The 22236-nt window shown below is 36.7% G+C and overlaps 1 protein-coding gene across 10 annotated transcripts in view; it reads left to right on the forward strand.

Annotated features, from left to right (window-relative positions):
* TANC2 (tetratricopeptide repeat, ankyrin repeat and coiled-coil containing 2) overlaps nucleotides 1-22236 on the forward strand; it is a 362156-nt gene that overhangs the window by 80032 nt on the left and 259888 nt on the right. For all 10 annotated transcript variants that reach the window (XM_067717046.1, XM_067717048.1, XM_067717051.1 and 7 more), the window contains exon 3: nucleotides 11526-11597. In XM_067717046.1, the coding sequence (XP_067573147.1) occupies nucleotides 11526-11597 (72 nt within the window). The remainder of the gene's footprint in view (nucleotides 1-11525; nucleotides 11598-22236) is intronic.

Below are 22236 nucleotides of genomic sequence, written 5' to 3' on the forward strand. Positions count from 1 at the left end.
TCTTCCTCTTTATTCTTAATGTTAATGCATTTACTCAGGCTTTCCTTTCCTGCGGACTTACTTCAGCGATCTCTTTCCCTTTAGCCTGTGACCCCATAGAGCCAACTTGTATACACATGCCAAGTTTATCTTCTCAGAACACTAGTCAGATCATGCTCCTTCCCTGCTTAACGCCCTTCATTTTCTTCCCCACACTTAACAGGATAAAGGTCAAATTGATCATCGTAATTATGCCGTTTGATTTTGCCTCTTGATTTTTATGATTTTGCCTCTGCCAACTTTTCTACTTTTATGTTCTGCCTCTTCCCCATACTTTTCTGTTCTCTAGCCATACCAAACTCTTTGAATTTCCCTAAATGCACTATGTTCTTTTACTCCTGTCTTTGCAAATGTGGTACTGTTTCTGAACAACTCTTCTCATACTTTAGAAGCTGTGGCTTCCCTGAGACTCAGGTTAATAGGAAGAAGCAGAGGCTATTCTAGATTTTAGAATGTTAGGAAACTTTACATTTAGATGAAATAATCATCTCAGTAATGTAACTTATCAAGCCCAGTACAGAGATGTACATTCAGACTAGTTAACTGTAGGTTAAACTCTTCTCCACTTTACTATCCCAGTTTAATCTACAACCCTCTGCGCAAGTCACCAAAGTAAATTATAATAAAAAATAAGCAGAAGAGATCAGAGAGTGAACCTGTGAATATAATCTTTGTCCTCAATTGAGAGAGCATATCCTTCTCTGTAGTTAGTATCTTTGACTTACAGCATCTGTCTGTTAGCACTGGAAAATTTCAGGTGGATTCAGTTCATCTCTGTATCACAGCACCACTTAACCTCTACTGACGTTTCCCAACTTCGGCTGCAATTTGTAATCATCCAGGGAGCTCTAAAGAAATATTCATGCCTGGGTCTCACTCTCAGTGATTCTTGATTAATTGATCTGGGGGAGTAGCTTGAGCATTGAGGATTTTTCACAATCCCTGGATTCCTTGATCATTCAAATGTGCAGCCAAGATTGAGACCCATATGTATGCTCTTCAGCATCCAGTTTCAACAGATAAGAACACTAAATATAAGTAAAGTATGTGTGTGTATATATACAGTTATTGTTGACATTCGGTTATATTTTTAACTATTATAAATTGCTGTGCTGGACTTTTTTTTAAAGCTTCAACTTCACAGAATGTTAAAAAAAATAATAAATTGACAAAAACAAAGAAACCCCAGATTCCTTCTGGCCCTGTCATTCTATGAATCTAAGAAATACTTATGTGTAGAGATATCTGTCTTACTAGGAAACTCCATGTGGAGAAAACTGTTAGATCAAGCTCAAGAATTTAAGTGAGCTATACTGAGTACCCAGTTTGAGGGGAAGAAGTTTGAAATCAGAGATTATTTCAAATTCACCTTGGAATTTTTTCATCTTTTTTTTTATATCCTACAACCATATTGTTAGAGCTCCTTAACATGTCATGGTATGTTTGTATATAGATGTGAATAAACTGTATTCCCTTTTGCAAGGAGGTGACCTAGAATGGAGAAGAGAACAGGCCTTAGAATCAGGCCATTTCAGATCCTGGGTCCTGCACTTACTAACTCTACAATTGTGACCATTTTTGCTTAAAGTCTCGACTCCTGTTTCCCGATGTAGTAAAAAGAAAACTAATATTTATCTCATAAGATTTTTTTTGTTTTTTGTTTTCTTTTAATTTTTGGCTGCATTGGGTCTTCATTGCTACATGTGGGCTTTCTCTATTGCGGCAAATGGGGTCTCCTCTTCGTTGCGGTGCATGAGCTTCACATTGTGGTGGCTTCTCTTGTTGCGGAGCACGGGCTCTAGGTGCATGGGCTTCAGTAGTTGTGGCTCGCGGGCTCTAGAGGGCAGGCTCAGTAGTTGTAGCGCATGGGCTTAGTTGCTCCACGGCATGTGGGATCTTCGCAGACCAGGGATCGAACCCCTGTCCCCTGCATTGGCAGGCGGATTCTTAACCACTGTGCCACCAGGGAAGTCCCATCTCATAAGGTTTTACTGAGAATTGAACTACATAAATTCGTAAAACATTTATCATAGTGCCTGACATAGTAAAGACCAAGTAGGTAACAACTTTTTTCATTAATGTTGGCACAGTCTAAGAAGGCTTGAGCTTCACTTTTTCCTTTTCAGTTACGTAGGATATTTATTTAACTAGTTTCATGCTATTAATAGTATGTATTCTTGAAATGATATGCTGAGGATGGCAATTTGCCTGTGTCTTCCTCCCTGAAACCTATAATCTCAGTCTAATCCCAATCTAATCATGGGAAAAACATTAAACAAACCCAGCTGAGGGACATTCTACACTACAAAATTCCTGACCATTACTCCTCAAAACTGTCAAGGTCACCCAAAACAAGGAAAGTCTGATAAACTGTTATAGTCTGAGGAGACTTAGGAGACAGGATGACTAAATGTAATATGGTATCATGGAATGGAAAAAACATTAGATAAAAACTGAGGAAATCTAAATAAGTATGGACTTTAAAATAATAATGTCAATATTGATTGATTAGTTTGGACAAATGACTAGACTAATCTAAGATGGGAAGCCAGGTTTAGGGTTTATAAGATCTCCCTGTACTATCTTAGCAACTTTTCTGTAAATCTAAAACTATTCTAAGATAAAAAGTTTACTTTTAAAAAAAAGCAAAAAATATATAATTGTAGACACCTTTGTTTTTAACAGAGTTACTCTATTAATTTAACTCAGTGTTAGGCTTGATATTTTGTATATTCATTGTGCACCTTGAAAGCATAGTAATCAACTTTTAAACTACTGACATTATTACTGGTGATTGCTCCATTTACAATTCGCAAGTCTACCTTGTTTCCCTGTTATTAGTCATCATCATTGATGCATTAGCTACATCATGAGAATCAGAACATTCTGTGTTTAGCAGAACTTTTCTTGAGCTACAGATCAGACTTTCTAGGACATTTTGGATGCCTTAGGCAAAGACAAATTAATAACTTATCATAGAGAAGTTATTATTTTTTTAATTTAGAGTATACAAGCTAGGTCTATGAAAACCTGTGAACTTGGCAGTTTTATATTCTGGCAAACTTTGAAAATATTTTATAGTATACTTTTGAAAAGTGTTAGCTGTAGTACTGATGGCATGTTAATCAGTATATTTTATTTGGTGTAGAATGCTTCCTTTTCTCTTTAAAGAAACTCTGTATATGTTTTCTTAAGAACTAAATAAACTTTTAGGTGGGTCTGGGATTCCCTATGAAAATTTTTATTGATAAATAAAGATCATGGAGATAGATGTGGTGGATAAGGTCATAGTGCTTTCGAATGATGCCGCTCATCTTTTCTTTTCATAGAAATAGTTTGGATAAGAAAAGAGGAACACTGAACTCCTAAAACTGTATCTCAGACCATATCAATACCACTTTTTGGTTTTTTCCTTGAACTTAATTTGATGAATACATTAATTTTAGAGCTGGCTCTTGACAAAATTAATTCAACTGTTGTTTTTCTTTTCAAGGAATACCTTTTGACTCCCAAGTTGGCACTGAAAATACCAATATGAAAAAGGCTTTCAAAGGCACACTTAGAACATTTTACAGTCCAGAGATAGTCGTATAAATAATTATTATACAGTGTGGCAGTGCTATAAAACAGATATGTATAATGTGCTTTGGAAGCACAGAAGAGGGAACATTTAATTCTTTCTGATAGGCCTCCAGAAAGTCTTTATAGAGAAGATTGGAAATGACATTTAAGCCATCTTTTGGTGAAAGGATGTTGTTGATCATGATGATGATAGATAAAGAGTACAGTTATCATTTAATAAGTGTTTACTTAGTGCCAGATGGCATGCTGTGTTTTATATTACTACATTTGTTTCTCCCCACAACTCAATAGGGTATTACTGTATCAATTTCACAGAAGTATGTAGATGAGTGATCATGACTGTGTTCTAATAAAAGTTTCTTTATGGGCACTAAAATTTCAATTTTATACAGTTTTTATTTGTCACAGAATACTATTTTTTAAACTGTTCTTCAGTTATTTAAAAATGTAAAAACCATTCTTAGCTCACTGGCTGTCCAAAAAAAGGCGTCAGGGTAGATTTGGCTTATGGACTAGTTTACTGACCTCTGGTTTATATGATGAAGGGGATTTATTGGATTATATAACTGTAGTCCAGAGATAGAGTAGCTTTCGTCAGTAATTCAGTGTCAACAAGGATCTTAGTGTCTTCTGTCTCTCTGCCATAATTTTCATAGTGTTAGCTTTATCCCATAGTTTATTCCCCTTGTGTTTACAAGATGGCAGTCAGAATATCCAGGGTCTCCATGTGTAATCTTCCATGTCTAGGGAGAGACAAGACCTTTTTCAGAAGCTCTTTCTAATCTCTCTTGGACTTAATCCCATCAGGTTTTACCCCTACCACTCCACAGGAACCATACTAAATCATCTACATTGACAAATTCAGTGATCAGTTCTCACTCTTCATATTACTTGACCTGTCAACATCTGATCTTTTCCCTTCCATGAAACTCTTTAGTTGACTTCTCTACTCTTCTAGTTTTGTTCCTATTCTCTGGCCACTACTTCTTATTGTCTGCTGGTCTCTCCTCATACCTGCAGCCTTGACATGTTGAATTCAGCCCCAAGGCTTACACCTCTGACCTCTTTTCTCTCTCTGTCTCTCTCCTATCTGTACTCCCTTCCTTGGGAACGTCATACACTTTATTTATTTATTTATTTATTTAATAGGCTATAGTTTATTACAGCAAAGGGATAAAAAGCAGGATCAGTAAAGGAAAAAGGTACATCAGGCAGAAGCTGGAGGATACCACGTATAAGCTTCCAAGAATCCTCTCCCAGTGGAGTCACACAGGACATACTAAATCCCCCAGCAATGAACTGGAGAAACACATGCAAAATGTTTTCTGCCAGGGAAGTTTGCTTGAGCCTAAAAGTCCAGGGTTTTTATTGGGGTAACTTCAGTGCTGATTGCAGTTACTGAAACTTCAGACCCCCCAGAAGGAAAGCAAGTGTTCATCATAAATCACATTTTTTACACACACTGTCCACACAAGCTGGTATAATGTGGTTCAAGACCTCAAGCATGCACGGTGCCCTAATCAGTTAGTAGCATAGGGAACATTCTAAGACCTCAGTTCCTAGGAGCCAGCCAAAGGCTAGTTATACAAGTAAGCCCTTCTGAGAATGTACAAGATTTGAGTAACTCAAGGCTGCTGGGTTAATTCTTTACTTCACAGATAGGTATCAAATTATCAGGAACTTAATGTACTATATATACATACCTGATAAAGCAGTACATTATAAAATACATATATCAAATTATTAAATTATAATTAAATGTAAATAAATATATCATAAATGTTTTATGACATATCATATATACGATAAGCAGCACATTAAATGCAAGGTATTATTTTTATTACAAATGAGTAATGAGGGCTGGAGCTGTCCTAGGGTGTGACTGAGCAGAGCAATAATGGACATTTGCAAGGCAGCTCCTCAGAGCAGTGAATGGCAGGCTGTGAAAAAATCCCACTGAGGGGTTTTTCTCTCTGATGGAGATAATTTTGTCACTAGAACCATCTTGTCCCTCTCCAGTGTGTGGGAATGTCATACACTTTAAATGTGATTTATGTAATGATGGCATATGTATGTCCATCTCTGCTTATTTGTCTGTTAGGCATCTCAGACTTAGTATGTCCAAAACTGAGCTCCATATACTCTTCTCATCCCCAAACCTCTTCTCTCTCAGTCTTTCCTGTCTCAGTAAGTTGCAGTTCCATTGTTTGGGCCCCAAATAGCAGAATTACCCCTGACTTCTTTCTGTATCTTTCTCTTCTGACAGCAGATTCTCTCCACTGTTCCTTCAGAATATATCCAGAATCTGACCTCTCCTCACCACCTCTACTACTCACTTAGTCCAGGTGTTTATCCTTGTCCAGTTTTTTCAGCAGCCTCTTAATTGGTCTCTACTTCTGTCCTCTTCTGTTCACTTCAGTTCCAAACCACTACCACCACCATCTTAATGATTTGTTTGTTATAGTAAAAAGACAGTGGAGGGTCTGGAAATGAAGACAGATTTTTGAAACCAGACACTTTAAATTTTAGGATTGCTACTTACTAGCAGTGTGATTTGGGGAAAGTCACTTTTCTTCTCTGAATGTGTCTTACATTTAAGTGGGCATAGGGCTTCCCTGGTGGCGCAGTGGTTGAGAATCCGCCTGCCAAGGCAGGGGACATGGGTTCAATCCCTGGTCTGGGAAGATCCCACATGCCGCAGAGCAACTAAGCCCGTGCGCCACAACTACTGAGCGTGTGCTCTGGAGCCTGTGAGCGACAACTACTGAGTCCGCCTGCGGCAACTACTGAAGACCGCGTGCCTAGAGCCTGTGCTCCGCAACGAGAGAAGCCACCGCAATGAGAAGCCCACACACCGCAACGAAGAGTAGCCCCTGCTCGCTGCAACTAGAGAAAGCCTGCACGCAGCAACGAAGACCCAACACAGCCAAAAATAAACAAACAAAATAAATAAATTTATTTTTAAAAATGGGCATACTACTTGTTTCATTGAATTATTATTAGTATTAAATGAGATAATGTTGTAAAGACCTTACTGACCCTATAGCCAGCAGAGAATAGATACTGAACAAATTGTAGTTCTTTTCTCTTTTCTACATCAAACAGATGAGCTGCTTTTCATCTTTTCTGGTTATCATCGTGCATATGTAGCCAAGGAACATCTTCTGTATGTACCTCTTCATAAGTGGACCTTGGCTAATAAACAAATCTAGCTTATGTTCTTGGTCCATACTTTTGCATTTTCATTACATTCCATGTATGTCCTCCAATTCATGTCTCCCTTTGTTGGCATTAAGTGTATACAGTTCTTACAGATTCATACCTGAATAGTAAAAGAGAGCAGAGTTCATATCTGAATAGTAAAACTTTAATCTATATGTATAATAGATTATATGTATATAGTTTTAATACTTCCCACTCCTATTAAGGTCATATATTTACACTTCTAAAGGAGGATTGAAGACAGTCAACTTCAAAATCTTAATTCATAAAATCTAATATTTATTCTGGCACATTATTTAACTGAGAATACTACAGATGGGCTGGGGCTACCAAATTCAAGGTCACTTAAGTTGTTTATTTTTCAACTGTAATATTTTGATCCTGGACTGAGAAGAATAATCATTTGAAGTATCTTCTACTTGCAGGAAAGAAAACATTTGTTTTGGAATTAGGCACTTTCTTATAAGCCTTTCTCTAACTTAAATTTCTTCATAGGAAAACACTAAATATGGAATATCCCTATGTAGTTGGTATTTTTTTTACTTAGACTATTTTAGTGCATTTATGACCTGAGTTGAAAGCTGTTCACACTATGAAGTAAATATTCCTATGACATTTTTCCCTTTTAAATAATGGGACGAGGAAGTCTATTAAAGGTGTGTTGTTTTATATTATTTGCTGGATTTAATTTAGTATGCTGATAAAAAACAAATGTTCTCTGATGAGAACAAATCTAGGAAACCTAAGCTCTAATTTTAAAAGCTAGCACTTAAATTGGACATCAGGTCTTTTTAAATTTTGTACCCATTACATTGAAGAAAGTCTTTAACTCAAGCTTGATGAGTAAATTCTAACTTCACAGACACAGCCCCTTTCTCCCGTCTGCACTTCAGGGTGAGGTAATGAGTCTTATGCAAGTAACTTGACTTGCTTGATGACTGAAGGTCTTCTGTTTTGTCCATAAATGTAGATGTATGTATTATGTGTGGGAGGTCTTATCTGTACTGAAGGAATTGTGTTTTAAGCAAAGCAAAAATAGGCAAAGTACTGTACATCATTGCAGTCTTGCTGTTTTGGATAATGGAGCCATTGATTGCATAGCATACCACAAGACACTTTTAAAGAGCTTGAACTTCTTTTCTATACCATCTTGGGTCAATGGTGAGTTTATTATTTAAAAAAAAATCTTTAGCTGTTTACTTTTACCTGAGAGTTAATCTCAACTCTTACGACTAACCTCCACTAGAGTAAGACATGGTTAAGATTTCAGTCGTAGAGGAGTGAACTGCTCAAATTTACTGCAATGTAGTTCTAATTTAATTTTTTTAATTCAGGCAATTAGAACATTTTAGATTATGATGGTATCAAAATTGGTGACTTTTTGTCTTGCCATTGGCTGGCTGACTCAAAACTGTCTTAAACCATTTCTTGTCTGTAGTTTTCTTGTAGGTTGTTTTATTGATACGCTGACATACTGCAGATCATGCAAATTTAATTTGTTTGAAGCCTTGTTTTTTTATTTCTTTTTCTCCTTTTATTATTTAGAAAGACATCGTGGTGAGGGGAAATGTCTGTATTTTATTTGTATTACTTCTCACATACTTCAAGGGCATGTTTTGATGTTAAAACAGAGAATGTGATGCATGTATGTAATTTTATCCATGTGGAAAATGAAAATTTAAGACAGGCCTGAATACAAGTGTTGCTCATTGTAATTTATTCCCAAGTAAAAGAGAAGAAAGAAATTTGCCTTAAAAAATTAGATGATCAGTAGGAAGGGAAATTGACTAGGACTGTATTTACACATCCTGATCCCTGATATAAGATGCCACAGATTTCTGGTATAGTTTTATCTTTTCATAAAATGAATTTTTGTTTCACAATAATTTAGGACCTCATAATACTTTATTTTTTTTTCTTTACCTGTTGAGAGACCTGGATTGTTTGACCTGTAGAATTTCCCACAATCAGTATTTTGTTGATTATACACTCAGGAACAATTCAGCATTTTCTTCTGTTCTTTGTTTTTCCTGGAAACTGACAGCTAGTTTCAGAGGTTTGACTAGACTCAGGTTTGATTGCTTTGGCAAAACTGTAGTTGTGTTCCTATCATTAGGAGGCATATAATGTCCAGTTTTTTCTCTTTTTTGATGTTATTAGCCATTGGTGCTCGATGGCTGCAGAGATACTAATTACTTGCAGTTTGTGAAATGGTGATATTTTATCTTTTGTTTCCCATTTATTTGGAATAATTTTATAGAGAGAGCTCTCATATACTTTTTGGCTACTAGTACAGTTTATATAGGGAATGTAGGATGAATTGCTGATTCTTTCTCTTCCACAGTTTTCAAGATAATGAACTGGGCCCCTCTCAACCTCAGAAGGTGACCAGTTAGTGTGGTAGTGCTGTGGTTTGTTTGTTTGTTTTGTTTTTTTTTAAAATTATGATCTATAGTCAATTGTACATTTAGTTAGTTAGTTCTCTGGTAGAGCTAGGAAGAGGCCCATGGGACAATATTCCCTGAGTTCTTGAATGTTGATGAGCTTCTTCACTGTGTTTTTTTTTGACATGACCTCAATTTTACATTGTCTTTAATAGCTTCTTTACTGTTGCATATGTCAGGGTGTTCCAAGTTCATCTAGTACTTTTCCTTTGCTAAACCAGCTGGTTCTTTAAGAACTTCTGATTTCTTTTAATGGAGAATGGCATTTCAGGATAACAGTCTGGGCCCTAGGAGTGGTTAGTATTACTTGATTAGTCAAGGTGTTAGGTGTTTTAAGTGGACAGAGCTAGGACATACATGTGACTTGTAAGACTGTACTGATGTTTCCAATATAGATTCAATACTAAAGAGTTTTTACTTAACTTCTTCTGTATTCTTATATCTATAGTTCCTTTCTTCCACCCAGAGAATTCTGTTTCTCAAGGAGATGATACCATTAGAGTATCCCATAATTTTTCATTTGCTTTATCAATAATTTTATAATTATTCATTTGCTTTTTAAGTACAGTGGTCTCACAACATTACAATTACCAATTTTGATTTCTGAAATCAGTTACTTTTTGTTTATTCTTTCTTCGTTTGTTTTGGCTGTACTGTGTCTTCATTGTCAGATCTTATAGCCATTACATATTATAATCTCTCCAGTTAAAACTCTCATTTAGTCTTTTTTTTTTTGAACTTTTATTTTTTTTACACAGCAGATTCTTGTTAGTTATCTATTTTATACATATTAGTGTATATATGTCAATCCCAATCTCCCAATTCATCCCCCCTGCCCCCACTTTCCCCCCTTGGTGTCCATACTTTTGTTCTCTACATCTCATTTAGTCTTAATTCTACAGTCAGTTGTATATGTGTGCTCACCACCAGTCCTTATTTAATGTCTCTCTAGTCACTTTGGTTGCCTAAAGTTAGTTTTCTGGTAGAGCTAGGAAGAGGCCCATGGGAACAATATTCCTTGAGTTCTTGCATGTTAGTAATAGTTTTTCTTTACTCTTTATACTTAAAGGTAAGTTTTACTGGTTGTAAAGCCTTTGGTTCAATTTTTTTTCCTTGTGTGTTTTAAATATATTATTTTGTTTTCTTCTGTTGTTTTCCCTTATTAATCTTGTGATGTATTTGCCTAAATGCCCAAAGGATTCTTTTTCCCTTTAAAGTCCATTAGTTTTAGTAGAAAATGTCTTGGTGCATTGATCTGAGTTGATTAAGTAGGACACAGGATGCTCTTGAAATATGTAGTTTCAAATATAGATGTGTATATATATATATGTGTGTGTGTATGTGTGCATGTATAAATGTATTTATACACACATATAACTATATATATTACACATACATAGCCACTTTTTTTCCTCTGGAAAGCTTTCTTGAATTATTGTCTTTCAGTATTTGTTCTATTCTCTCACTTTGGTTTTCTTCTTCAGGGACTCCTATGTTTATCCTTATGCTGGATCTTCTTTGCCTATCTCCAATATTTATCCCCTTCTTACAGATCCTTTTTAATCTATTTCTTCTTTGTAAAAAATTTGTTAAAGATTTTCTTCCATCTTACCTTCTATTTCTTTTAAGACCTTTTGTGTTTGTTTGCTCTTGTATTTCTTATAGTCTTCATTACTGAAATGATTTTTGTTTGATTTCTCATTATTTCTTGGTTTCTGCCTCCTCATTTCTGAGTTTTTCTGATTCTGATTTATATTGCTCTTTCATGTATTATGTAATTTTCCCATTATCTCTCATAAAACATGTAAATGTAAATTTTATTAGAGTAAAATATATAGCCCTAAGGATTATTTGACATACTTTAGATTAAATAAGCAGCTGTAATTAATTTAGACATTGCTTTAAATCAAGGCTTTTAAATTGAAATTCTGTGAATGAACTTCAGAGTAGATAACATTGCTTTATTATATGCAAAGTAGGGTGTATATGTATGGGGGTAGGGAAAGAACACCTTCACTTTCTTTAGACTTTCAGAGAGGAGTGTAAACCATCCCCACAAAAGTAAGGGTAAGGACCTTTGCTTTGTGTATGAAAAATCCTCAAATGTTTTAATGATTGAGCTTATAAGAAATGAAAACAAATGATAGATATAGTAGTGTTAAGATATAGATGTTGCCAGGGATGATATTACATCAATTTCATTATCTATTCGCTTATGATCGCTCTAATTTTATGCAGATGGAGGGAACGAGGAAGCACCGGATCGAAGACAGTCAAGTGTAGACTCTCGCCAAAGCCGCTCTGGGCAAGGTAAATTTTCCTCAAATTTATTATTAAATTAAAAAGAATAGATACCAGCTATTCCTTTCCAGTACTTAATCTGAGGACTGGGGTTTTCACTGGGTCAAGTTTAGATATTCTCATTTCTCATTTAGGAGTTCAGATGTTACAATCTAATTAGTTCCATATGATAATCATCTATTCAGGATAAAAGAAAATGAGAAATGGTCTCTTTTTTAACGATATTAAGGTTTTAAGTAATTTTGGAGCATTGTGGTGTGTGTCTGGATATCACTTTTGGAATATAACCAAAAGTAAATTTTTAGCAGTAACGTTTGTTGCAAGTATCATCACACTGGCTTTTAAAAGTTCATCAATGCAATATTTGTTGTCTTAGCTGTCTCAGAAGAAATGGGTTTTGTTTATAATGATTACCTAAAATTAAGATCTTCTTACTTATTTTCCTTTTCTGTTTAAAATTTATTACCATAGGCTTTTGACTGGTTTTTTTGAAGTGACCACTTCAAAACTAGGTTAAAGTATTCTCTACCAGTGGGTTTTCAGATAGGCCTTCCCTAAGGAACATTTAAATTTGCAGGACTAGCACCTCCACATTTTTCTTTATAGTACTTATCACCTTTATATTTGTTTTCTCTATCCAAAACTAGAATGAATGTTTCATGATTGCAGAGATTTTTGGTTTTCTTTGTTCACTGCTGTATTTCCAGTGCCAAGAATAAGTACCTGGTATATACAATAATAGTTACTGAGTAAATACTGTTGGATGAATGAAGTCATCTCTAAGAGAATGAGAGTTAGGAACCCAGACTGATTAAAATACTGCAAAATTTCAAGCAGTCATTACTGAGTTTAGTTTTTTGAGAGTATTTACAAATAAAATAAAGCCTTAGATATACAAATGTGTGATGTTTTAATCCTGTAAAAGCTCCTGGTTCATTTATTCTGTAATTCTGTTCCCTTTTTTCTCCAACTTTGCTCTTCCCAAGTATCAGAGTTGTACTATTTTTAATACAGTGGTTTGTCGCAGAATAAGAAGTAGAATAATATATGCAGGTTGATTTGGAAATTTAAATTTACACCAGTACTTTTAATCATTTTTAAATAATATGCATGTATTATAAATGTCAGGAATTTGTATAAGTTTTTACTTTTTCATGTTACATGTATTTTGATATAAAAAAAGAAATTAAGAGAAAAACTGAATTGTAATATATAACTATATCAAATCAACACATTGTACACCTTAAACTTATATAATGTTTTATGTCAGTTATATCTCAGTAAACCTTGGTGGCGAGGAAAGAAAGAAAATGAGTTTATGTGTTTAAAATCCTTGTTGGGCTACACCCCGCAAGCCTGCATGCCCTGTACTTGCCCAACCTCAAGACAGAAGAAAGAGCCCAGAGTCAGCAACAGAGACATCGGTGGTTTAATGGATATGAGAATCTTACATGTCTGAAGCAAGGTCCTGTGTGCAGCAGACAGTGGGCAGGGTATGGCAGCAGTCTTCACTCCCGGGAGCGGGGATGGGTGGAGGTGTTTACCAGTTATAGGGGGAATTGATGTCAGGTTGGCTCATCGGTTACCAGGGAAACCAGCAGAGGAGCACACCCCTCACTGCCCCTTTGATACTTATCGTGGTGGAGATGTTCTGATCTGAAGATTAGACCAGGCATTTACTGATTAGGCTCTATGATTAAGAGGGAAGGTCAGTCATGTGAGTAGGGTGTAGGTGAAGCAGGGACTGGTGAACAGGGCATGTAGAGAGAGCAAGAGAACAGCCACCTTGGGTGCCCTCATCATATAACCCTAAAAACAAAATTAGTACAAATTAATAGAAAAATAATTATACTAATTTTTATTAAAGTTTAATTTTATTTAATGTCACAGATATAGATGTGGGAGATTATTAATTTACCTTGTGCCCTCTGAATTATGTCAGTTGAAATATTTTTCAAATCAATGAGTATAATTGAATTTTAGTAACGAAAGCTGAACTTAACAACAAAATCAGTGATTTTCATGATCTGAGCACAGCTGCCTGATCTCAGAACTCATCAGGACTGATCTCAATTAGAAGTCATCAGGAACTGTATCATTATGAGAGTTAACTGATATAAAAGCATGTTTCTCACCTTCTTAGAGAGTTTATTTGTAATACAGTAAGTCCCCTACATACGAATAACTTCAAGTTGCAAACTTTCAAAGATGCGAACATGTGTTCGCATGTCCGCTCACGTAAGTTAGTTCACGTCTGACGTATATTGTCACGTACGTGCATCCTCTACAAGTGGTTGTGCTTTTGTGTACTTTACTGTATAGAGTACAGTTGTACAGTATCTTTATTTCTTTATTTCAAGCCCAGGATGTCTGGAAGCAAGCATAAAAGCAGCAGTGTATAGCCAACTGTGTTAGTTGTGTTGGACTTTCGAACAAATTGGACTTCCGAACGCACTCTTGTAACAGAACTCGTTCGTATGTAGGGGACTTACTGTATCTTTTTATTCAAAAGACAGAAATAAAAATACAAAGCCATCTATAATGAGTTGGAATGAATGAGAATCCATATTATCAGGAATGAAGAGATAGGATGAACACATACTTCTACTTTTTCTCCTTTCAGAAACCTGCTAAAAGATCAGCAAAGGGGAATTAGAGAGGAGACAAAATCAACACAATTTTAGAAACTAGGGAGTATATGAATAATTGTAGACTGGATGCTAAACTCAGTAGCAGAGAAAATCAAGAAAATAATCTGATTTACCCTCCAAAAGACTAAAAAAACTCAAGAATGGCAGCATGTGGAAGTGGAAGTGAAAGGAGGATTGGTTGAAAGTCAGTCAAAGAAGCCCTTGGTTCCTGGGACCTCCTTCTCAAAATTAGCTAACCAGTTAGCTTGACAAGTGCCCAGCTCTTCACCCCTAACTTTGGCAAAGGCCAGAAATTTATTCTTTGGAGAGAGCAAAAGTAGAGACTCTCTCTAGAGCAGAAGACACCAGGCATAGTGGAGGGCAGGAGTCCCATACTGAAAATAATCAACCTTTTAGTCTTTTCTCCTAACTGTGAGCAGCTGACCAAGGATTACTAGATATTTGAGGAAACCCTGTAAAGTATGAAAGGTAGAGATTAAAATAAACAGGATAGAGCAACTGAGAACAGATCTTTTGCAGAGGAAAATAACAACCATTATAAACAACTTCAGGGAAATAAGAGAAAATAATACAGCCATGAAATAAGAAGGAGTTACTGTAAAAGAGTTATAACTCTGATTTTTAAAAGAGGCTCTTAGACATTAAAATTCCGATAGAGATCAAAAAAGCTTTGTAGAAGTACTTAGAAAATTAATGTTGAAGAAATCTGTGAAAAAGTCGAGCAAAAGAACAAATGTTACAGAAGAGAAGTGAGGAGTATTAAGAAACTTACAGGGGCAGTCCAGGAATTTCAGTATTCAAATAATAGTAGTTGGGACTTCCCTGGTGGCGCATTGGTTAAGAATCTGCCTGCCAGTGCAGGGGACATGGGTTCAAGCCCTGGTCTGGGAGGATCCCACATGCTGTGGAGCAGCTGAGCCCGTGCACCACAGCTACTAAGCCTGCACTCTAGAGCCTGTGTGCCACAGCTACTGAAGCCTGCGTGCCTAGATCCCGTGCTCCGCAACAAGAGAAACCACACAACGAGAAGCCCACACTCTGCAACGAAGAGTAGTCCCCGCTCACCACAACTAGAGAAAGCCCGCGTGCAGCAACAAAGACCCAACGCAGCCAAAAATAAATAAATAAATAAATTAAAAAAAGAAAAACAACACCAGTAGCTCCCAGAAGAAACAGAGAAAATGAGGAAGAAATCATCAACAAAATGATTCAAGAAAACTTTTTTGGACTAAAGAACATGAGTTTCTGGTTCAAAAGGCTTACTGAGTACTCATTACAATGGATGAATATAAACACAAACTAAGACACATCATGGTGAAATTTCAAATCACTGGGTGAAACAGAAGGTCTTTTCATGCTTTCAGAGAGGGAAAAAAATGTGTCAAAGTAACAGGAATCAGTTGGCTTTGGACTTCTTAATGGTAGCATTAGATACTAAATGAGAAATGGAGCATCACCTTCAAAATTCTGAGGGAAAATAATTTCAACCCCTTTGTATTTCATATGCATTGAAACTATTAATCAGATGTAAGAGTTAAATTAAGATGTTTTAAGACATGTAAGGTTTTTTGTTTGTTTTTTCGTTTTGTTTATTTGTTTGCCTACCTTGTACCCTTTCTTAGAAATCTGTTGCAGGATGTGATCCATCAAAATGAGAAAGTCAGCCAAATAAAAAACGGAAAGGTTACAAGAAATAGGAAATTTAACAAAAGAGAAGCGTAAAGAAATCTTCAGCATACAATGAAAAGACAGGGTTGGAGGGTAAACAGACCAGATTGGAGTAGCTTAGAAGCTTCCAGAAGAGCCATTCTCAGGAAAATGAAATTGGTAGAAATCTGATGCATTTAATTATCTTTAGAAAAGTTTTAAGTAATTGATGAAAGCCTTAGGGTTGAATTGGTGATAAATACATAAAGTAGTAAGTGAAAAAAGATCTAAACTCAAATAAAAGCAAGTAATGTGTGAAAGGAGATGTTAGAATAAGTTCTCAGTCCTTGGGGTAGTGTCTGGAGTAGCTGAAGTTCATGTCAGTCACCTCCAGTGGTAAACCATATCTGTTTTTTCCAGTGTGGTACAAATATTTTTATTATTTGATTTGGACCATTATGGTTGAGCAGTAGTGCTCTAAAGCAGGGTGAGCAAATCTGGCCTGTGTGGCCTGCTTTTGTACAGTTGATAGATTTGATTTGCTAAGACAGTTTTAATTATTTTTGTATCTGTGTTCATGTGGGATATTGGCCTTTAATTTTCCTGTCTTAGGATGTCTTTGTCTGATTTTTGTATCAAGGTACTCCTGGTCTCATAGAATCAGTTGAAAGTTGAGAGATATTTCTCCCTCTTCAATTTCCTGGAGTATTCTTTATAGAATTGGTATTATTTCATTCATAAATGTTTGATAGAATTTCCCAGGGAGGCATCTGGGCCTGGAATTTTCATTGTGGGAAAGTTTTAAAATATAAATTAAATTTCTTTAGTAAATATAGGACTATTCAAATTAACTCCTCCTTCTTGGACTATTCAAATTAACTCCTCAAGAAAAACCTTTTTTTTTTTGTTTTTGTTTTTTTGTGGTACGTGAGCCTCTCACTGTTGTGGCCTCTCCTGTTGCGGAGCACAGGCTCCAGACGCGCAGGCTCAGAGGCCGTGGCTCACGGGCCTACCCACTCCGCGGCATGTGGGATCTTCCCGGACCGGGGCACGAACCCATGTCCCCTGCATCGGCAGGCGGACTCTAAACCACTGCGCCACCAGGGAAGCCCGAGTAACCTTTTTAAATCTATAGAATCTGTAATGGTGTCACCTCTCCTCATTCCTAATATGGTTAATTTGAGTATTCCTTCTCCTTGTCTTGATCATTCTGGATAGAGATACATCAATTTTATTGATCTTAAAGAATTAGTTTCAGTTTTCATTCATTTTCTGTATTGCTTTCCTGTTTTCTATTTTATCAGTTTATTCTTTGCTCTTTATTATTTCCTTACTTCTGCCTGCTTTGGGTTGAATTTTCTATTTCTAGCTTCTTAAGGTAGAAGCTAAGATCACCGATATTGGAACTTTCTTTTCTAATACAGGAATTTTAGTGCTATAAATTTCCCTCTATGTACTGACTTAGCTGCATTTCACAGACTTTGATGAGTAATGCTTTTCATTTATTTCAAAATACTGCCTAATTCCCCTTTTGGTTTCTTCTTTAACCCATGTGTTATTTAGAAGTGTGTTGATGTAGTTTTCAAACATTTGAGAATTTTCCAGATACCCCCTCATATTAATTTCTAGTTTAATTTTGCTGTGGCCAAAGAATACATATTCTGAGTTAGATCACGTTTTATTGAGATATGTTTTATGGCCCAGGAAATTATCTATCTTAAATGTTCTGTGTGCACTTAAAATATGTGTATTAGGCTCTTTGGGGGTGGAAGGTTCTACGAATATTAGTCTGGTTGAGTTAATTGATAGTGTTGTTCAAGTCTTCTATATCTTTGCTGATTTTATGTCTGCTCATTCTGTCAGTTATTAAAAGAGGAATATTGAAATCTCAGACCGTAAGTGTGGATTTATCTATTTCCCCTTGCAGTTCTACTACATTGCTCATACCACTGATCCTCTGGTCAGAAAGGATTCCCCTTCCTCAGAGATTTAAGTATCCCCTACAGCTGCCATTACTGAAATAGTCTTACCTATAGGCGGGGCTGGAAGAGGAAGGTAAAAAGAGAAAAAAGCCAGATCTTCCCACTCTCATAGTCGTATATGGACTGTCCCCCCACCACTGCCCCATTCATACTCTCTAATCAGAAAGAGAAGACTTGTATCTGTTTGACTCTGGTGTGCCAATCCAGGATTTGGATTTCCTTTGAGTTCAGGCTGGGAGTTCGGTGACATTAAAAAACAACAGGAAATGCATCACTGAATTGGTTGTCTTTCAAGTTCTGGTTTCCTTCCACAATTTGCCTGCTACTGTTTAGTTTTCAGAGTCCTCAGATTGCTGCTCCATCATTCTTTCCAGGGTTTTCAGTTACATTCATGGGTTTTAGTTATATTCAGTTAACACAGAGTGTGCTTACTCCACTTTAACCCAGAACCAGAACCAGAGCCCTTCCATTTTTTTTAAAAAATAGATTGATTTATTTTGGCCACGTTGGGTCTTCGTGGCTGCGCGTGGGCTTTCTCTAGTTGCGGCAAGCAGGGGCTACCCTTCGTGGCGGTGTGCAGGCTTTTCATTGTGGTGGTTTCTCTTGTTGCAGAGCAGGGGCTCTAGGTGCATGGGCTTCAGTAGTTGCGGCACGTGGGCTCGGTGGTTGTGGCTTGTGGGCTGTAGAGTGCAGGCTCAGTAGTTGTGGCACACTGGCTTAGTTGCTCCATGGCATCTGGGATCTTCCCAGACAAGGGATCGAACCCATGTCCCCTGCACTGGCAGGAAGATTCTTTTTTTTTTGGCGGTACGTGGGCTCTCACTGCTGTGGCCTCTCCCGTTGCGGAGCACAGGCTCTGGACATGCAGGCTCAGTGGCCATGGCTCACGGGCCTAGCCGCTCCGCGGCACGTGGGATCCTCCCGGACCAGGGCACGAACCTGTGTACCCTGCATCGGCAGGCGGACTCTCAGCCACTGTGCCACCAGGGAAGCCCCTGGCAGGTGGATTCTTAACCACTGTGCCACCAGGGAAGTCCCTTTCCATTTTATTATATTTTGTGTTGGCCTGTCTGGAGGGTAACATTCAAAATATTTAATAATTAATATGCCAAAAATATCAACCAACCAGAACAGATGCCAGTCTGTTCAGAACAAACATTATCTTTAAACAACTGATATGCCTGTAGAGGGCCATAATGCTTGATAATCTGCCCTGCCTGATTGTGGATATAGTTGCTATTTAATGTCTCTTCTCAGTAATAATGGCAGACACGTAAGGTAAGGTGTCTGGTGAGGTGTGTTAATCTTTGGGCATGAAGGCTCTCTCCTGTGTGTTAACTAACTAGTTTGGCCTCTGATCTGTCTTTCAGATGCAGTGGATTCTGAGTCACACATACCCACACTCATTGCTCTGGTTTAGGGGCAAAGACCTCTGATGTCATCTGCTTATCAAATGTAGGAGATGGGAGATGGCCTGACTACTTGGACTGAAACAGATCCCATGCCACTCACTAAGATTGCTGCCCTGAGAACTTCCTGTTCCTTGCATCTCTTGCTTTTGTGGTTAAAACAGACCTGGAAACACTCTCATCTTTTACAGTTATCCTCCTACACATGCTGTGGGCTATAATTTCCTCCCTCCAGTTGCATCTAGTTTCTGTCTTCCATGGATTTCTTAACATTCCTCCTCCATTATTGGCTTTTTGTTTTGTTTTATAATGCTTTAAGAATTTGTTCTTTTTAAGATATATTTTCTATCATTTCCCCACCACCTATATTGTTGTCATTTTAGTCTGAACTACCATCGTTTCTTTCCTTTACTACTATTATAGTGTCCTAACTTATTATTTCCATTCTTGCCAATATATAATCTATTGTCCATTTGATAGCTATACTGCTCTAGTTAAAACAAATCAAATCGTATATTTCCCCAAACTTGAAAAAAAAATTCTCCAGTGGCTTCCTATCACATTCAGAATAAATTCCAAAGTCTTTATCATTCCCTATATGACCCTGCCTAAGCTACCCTTTTCCTAATACTTTATGTCCTTCCACTCCCTTCATTACCCACTTTGTTTCATCTATGCTGGCCTTTTTGCTTAAACATGTTAAAGAGTGTTTTCTTTGAAGGGCTTGTACATTTGTTCTTTCTTGACTAAAGGACTGTGGATTTCTTCTTAAGTGAGAGAGGCCTTCTCTCTGACCACCTAAACACCCAGCTCTAACCTTCATAATTGCCACTACCTTACTTGTTCATTGTTGTCTCAACTACCAGAAAACTGGTTTCATTTGAGCGGAGACTTCGTCTTATTCACCACTCTAGCCTTAGAACACTTGCATATAAAATTTTTTCAGTATTTGTTGAATGAAGGAATGAACAAATATCTAGCACTTAGTGTGCATGGGAAAGTATGTGGATGTGCTCAGGTCACATATTGATCCAATATTCACTTCTGTTATTTACGTAACTGAAAAAGTAAAGCCGCGGAGTGAGGAATTTGTTGGATGTATGTAGTTTGTCAGACTATCAACTATCTATTGATTTGTGAATTGAGGCTCTTGAAATAAGACTGTAAAACTGGTTGTGACAATTTAACCTAGTATAGCCTTTTAAGGTTGGGTGTTTATTTTCTGCTTTCCAGCGTAGCATTTTGTACATTATTGGGTTATATTATATACCACATCTGGTCTTATTTGTCTGTTGGATCTCTGTTTTTCTTAGTAATCTAGGAGTTCATTAATGGTAGGATCTTAGCATCTAGCACAGTACCAGTGTCTTGCATTTAGGCCATCGAATTGATGAAGGAAGCTTATCAATTCTAGGAATTCTGGTTCTGTATTTCAGGAATCATGGGGTACTTCATCAGAATTGTTTTTTTTTTATTGTACTAGCTCCATTTTCTGAATCAAATGATTTTTCATTAGAGGTCATCTGTACATAAGCTGACTTACTGCTTCTAGATACTAAATAGGTGCATGAACTAATGTAATATGGCTGAAACCCAGTTTTGATTTACTCCTGCAAAGATAACATTATGCAGGCATTAGACTCTGATATATACGATATGTATTGGTATAATAATGCCTATGATCAGTTCATGCTGGAAGACTGGGAAATTGTACAGTATTTGACTTTGTGTGATGCCCATTATTTGTAGCTGGTTTCATTTGATTATTGCATGCTGGTGTATCTATAGTAATAATGTACTAAATTTTCAAATATGCTATCTCCTGGTTCTTTTTCTTTCCTTATAAACATATGAAATATTTCGTAGAAATGAGATGTTCGTGTGCTTGAAACGTATACAAATTATCTTCAGTCTGGTGACGATGATTTCTTTATTAAACCCAGAGTGTTTTATTATATAGAATGATAAGGAAAATTATTTCAATATTCAGTATATCATTTCTTTATCTCAGTGTAAGAGTATATCTGGCATAGTGGCATCACTAATGTACAGGATTATTTTGTTGTTTTAGTACTTTCTCCTTCTGATAAAAATTATTTAGCTTTCAACATAGATTGCTTTAGGAATAAAGAAAAAAATTTTAATAATACATATGTGCCAGGCTCTGAGCTAGGTGCTTTCACAAAATCCTCATTTAATTCTCAGAATAATGCTGTGAAGTATTATTTTCAGTCAGAAAATATTTCAGGCTTTACACTAATCTATGCCAAAAGTTTCAAATCAGCCTTGTTGGTAGCACATATTTAGAATCTTTCCATTCTTATATTTTAAAACACAAATTTGTTTGTTGGTGGTTGGACCAACAGAGTTGAAAAGATCTGACCTTAAATGACAAATCCCTCTGAAGTGTCTTTATTTCTTGTCATATGTTTCTTCTGAGATTTAACTTCTTGTTGATAATTCTTTGTGTAACACTCTTTTTTCCAAAAAATTAAACTTGAAATTGGCCCTCTAGCCAACAATTTCTTATTATCTTAGGGTGCTAGGGGTATGTCAGAATGTGTTTATATATTTCAGTTACACTTTATATTTTTTAATGTGAGATATAATAATTGTATTAAGTAAAAAATTACTTTTAGCAAACAATGTAGACATTTAGAAAGGATATGTTAGGGCTTCTTCCTCTTCCACTCCCCTAAAGTAACTAGTATTAATTGTATTCAGTCTGTATCCTTCCATGTTTTCCGCTAAAGTCATACTGGCACATGCCTGGATGTGTGTGTGTGTGTGTGTGTGTGTGTGTGTGTGTATTACTTTGAAGATTTTAAAAAATAAAATGCATTTTTTTGTTTTTGTTATTTTGCGGTACGCGGGCCTCTCACTGTTGTGGCCTCTCCCAATGCGGAGCACAGGCTCCAGACGCGCAGGCTCAGCGGCCATGGCTCACGGGCCTAGCCGC

The sequence above is a fragment of the Pseudorca crassidens genome, chromosome 19, assembly GCF_039906515.1.
Source record: "Pseudorca crassidens isolate mPseCra1 chromosome 19, mPseCra1.hap1, whole genome shotgun sequence".
Lineage (NCBI taxonomy): Eukaryota > Metazoa > Chordata > Mammalia > Artiodactyla > Delphinidae > Pseudorca > Pseudorca crassidens.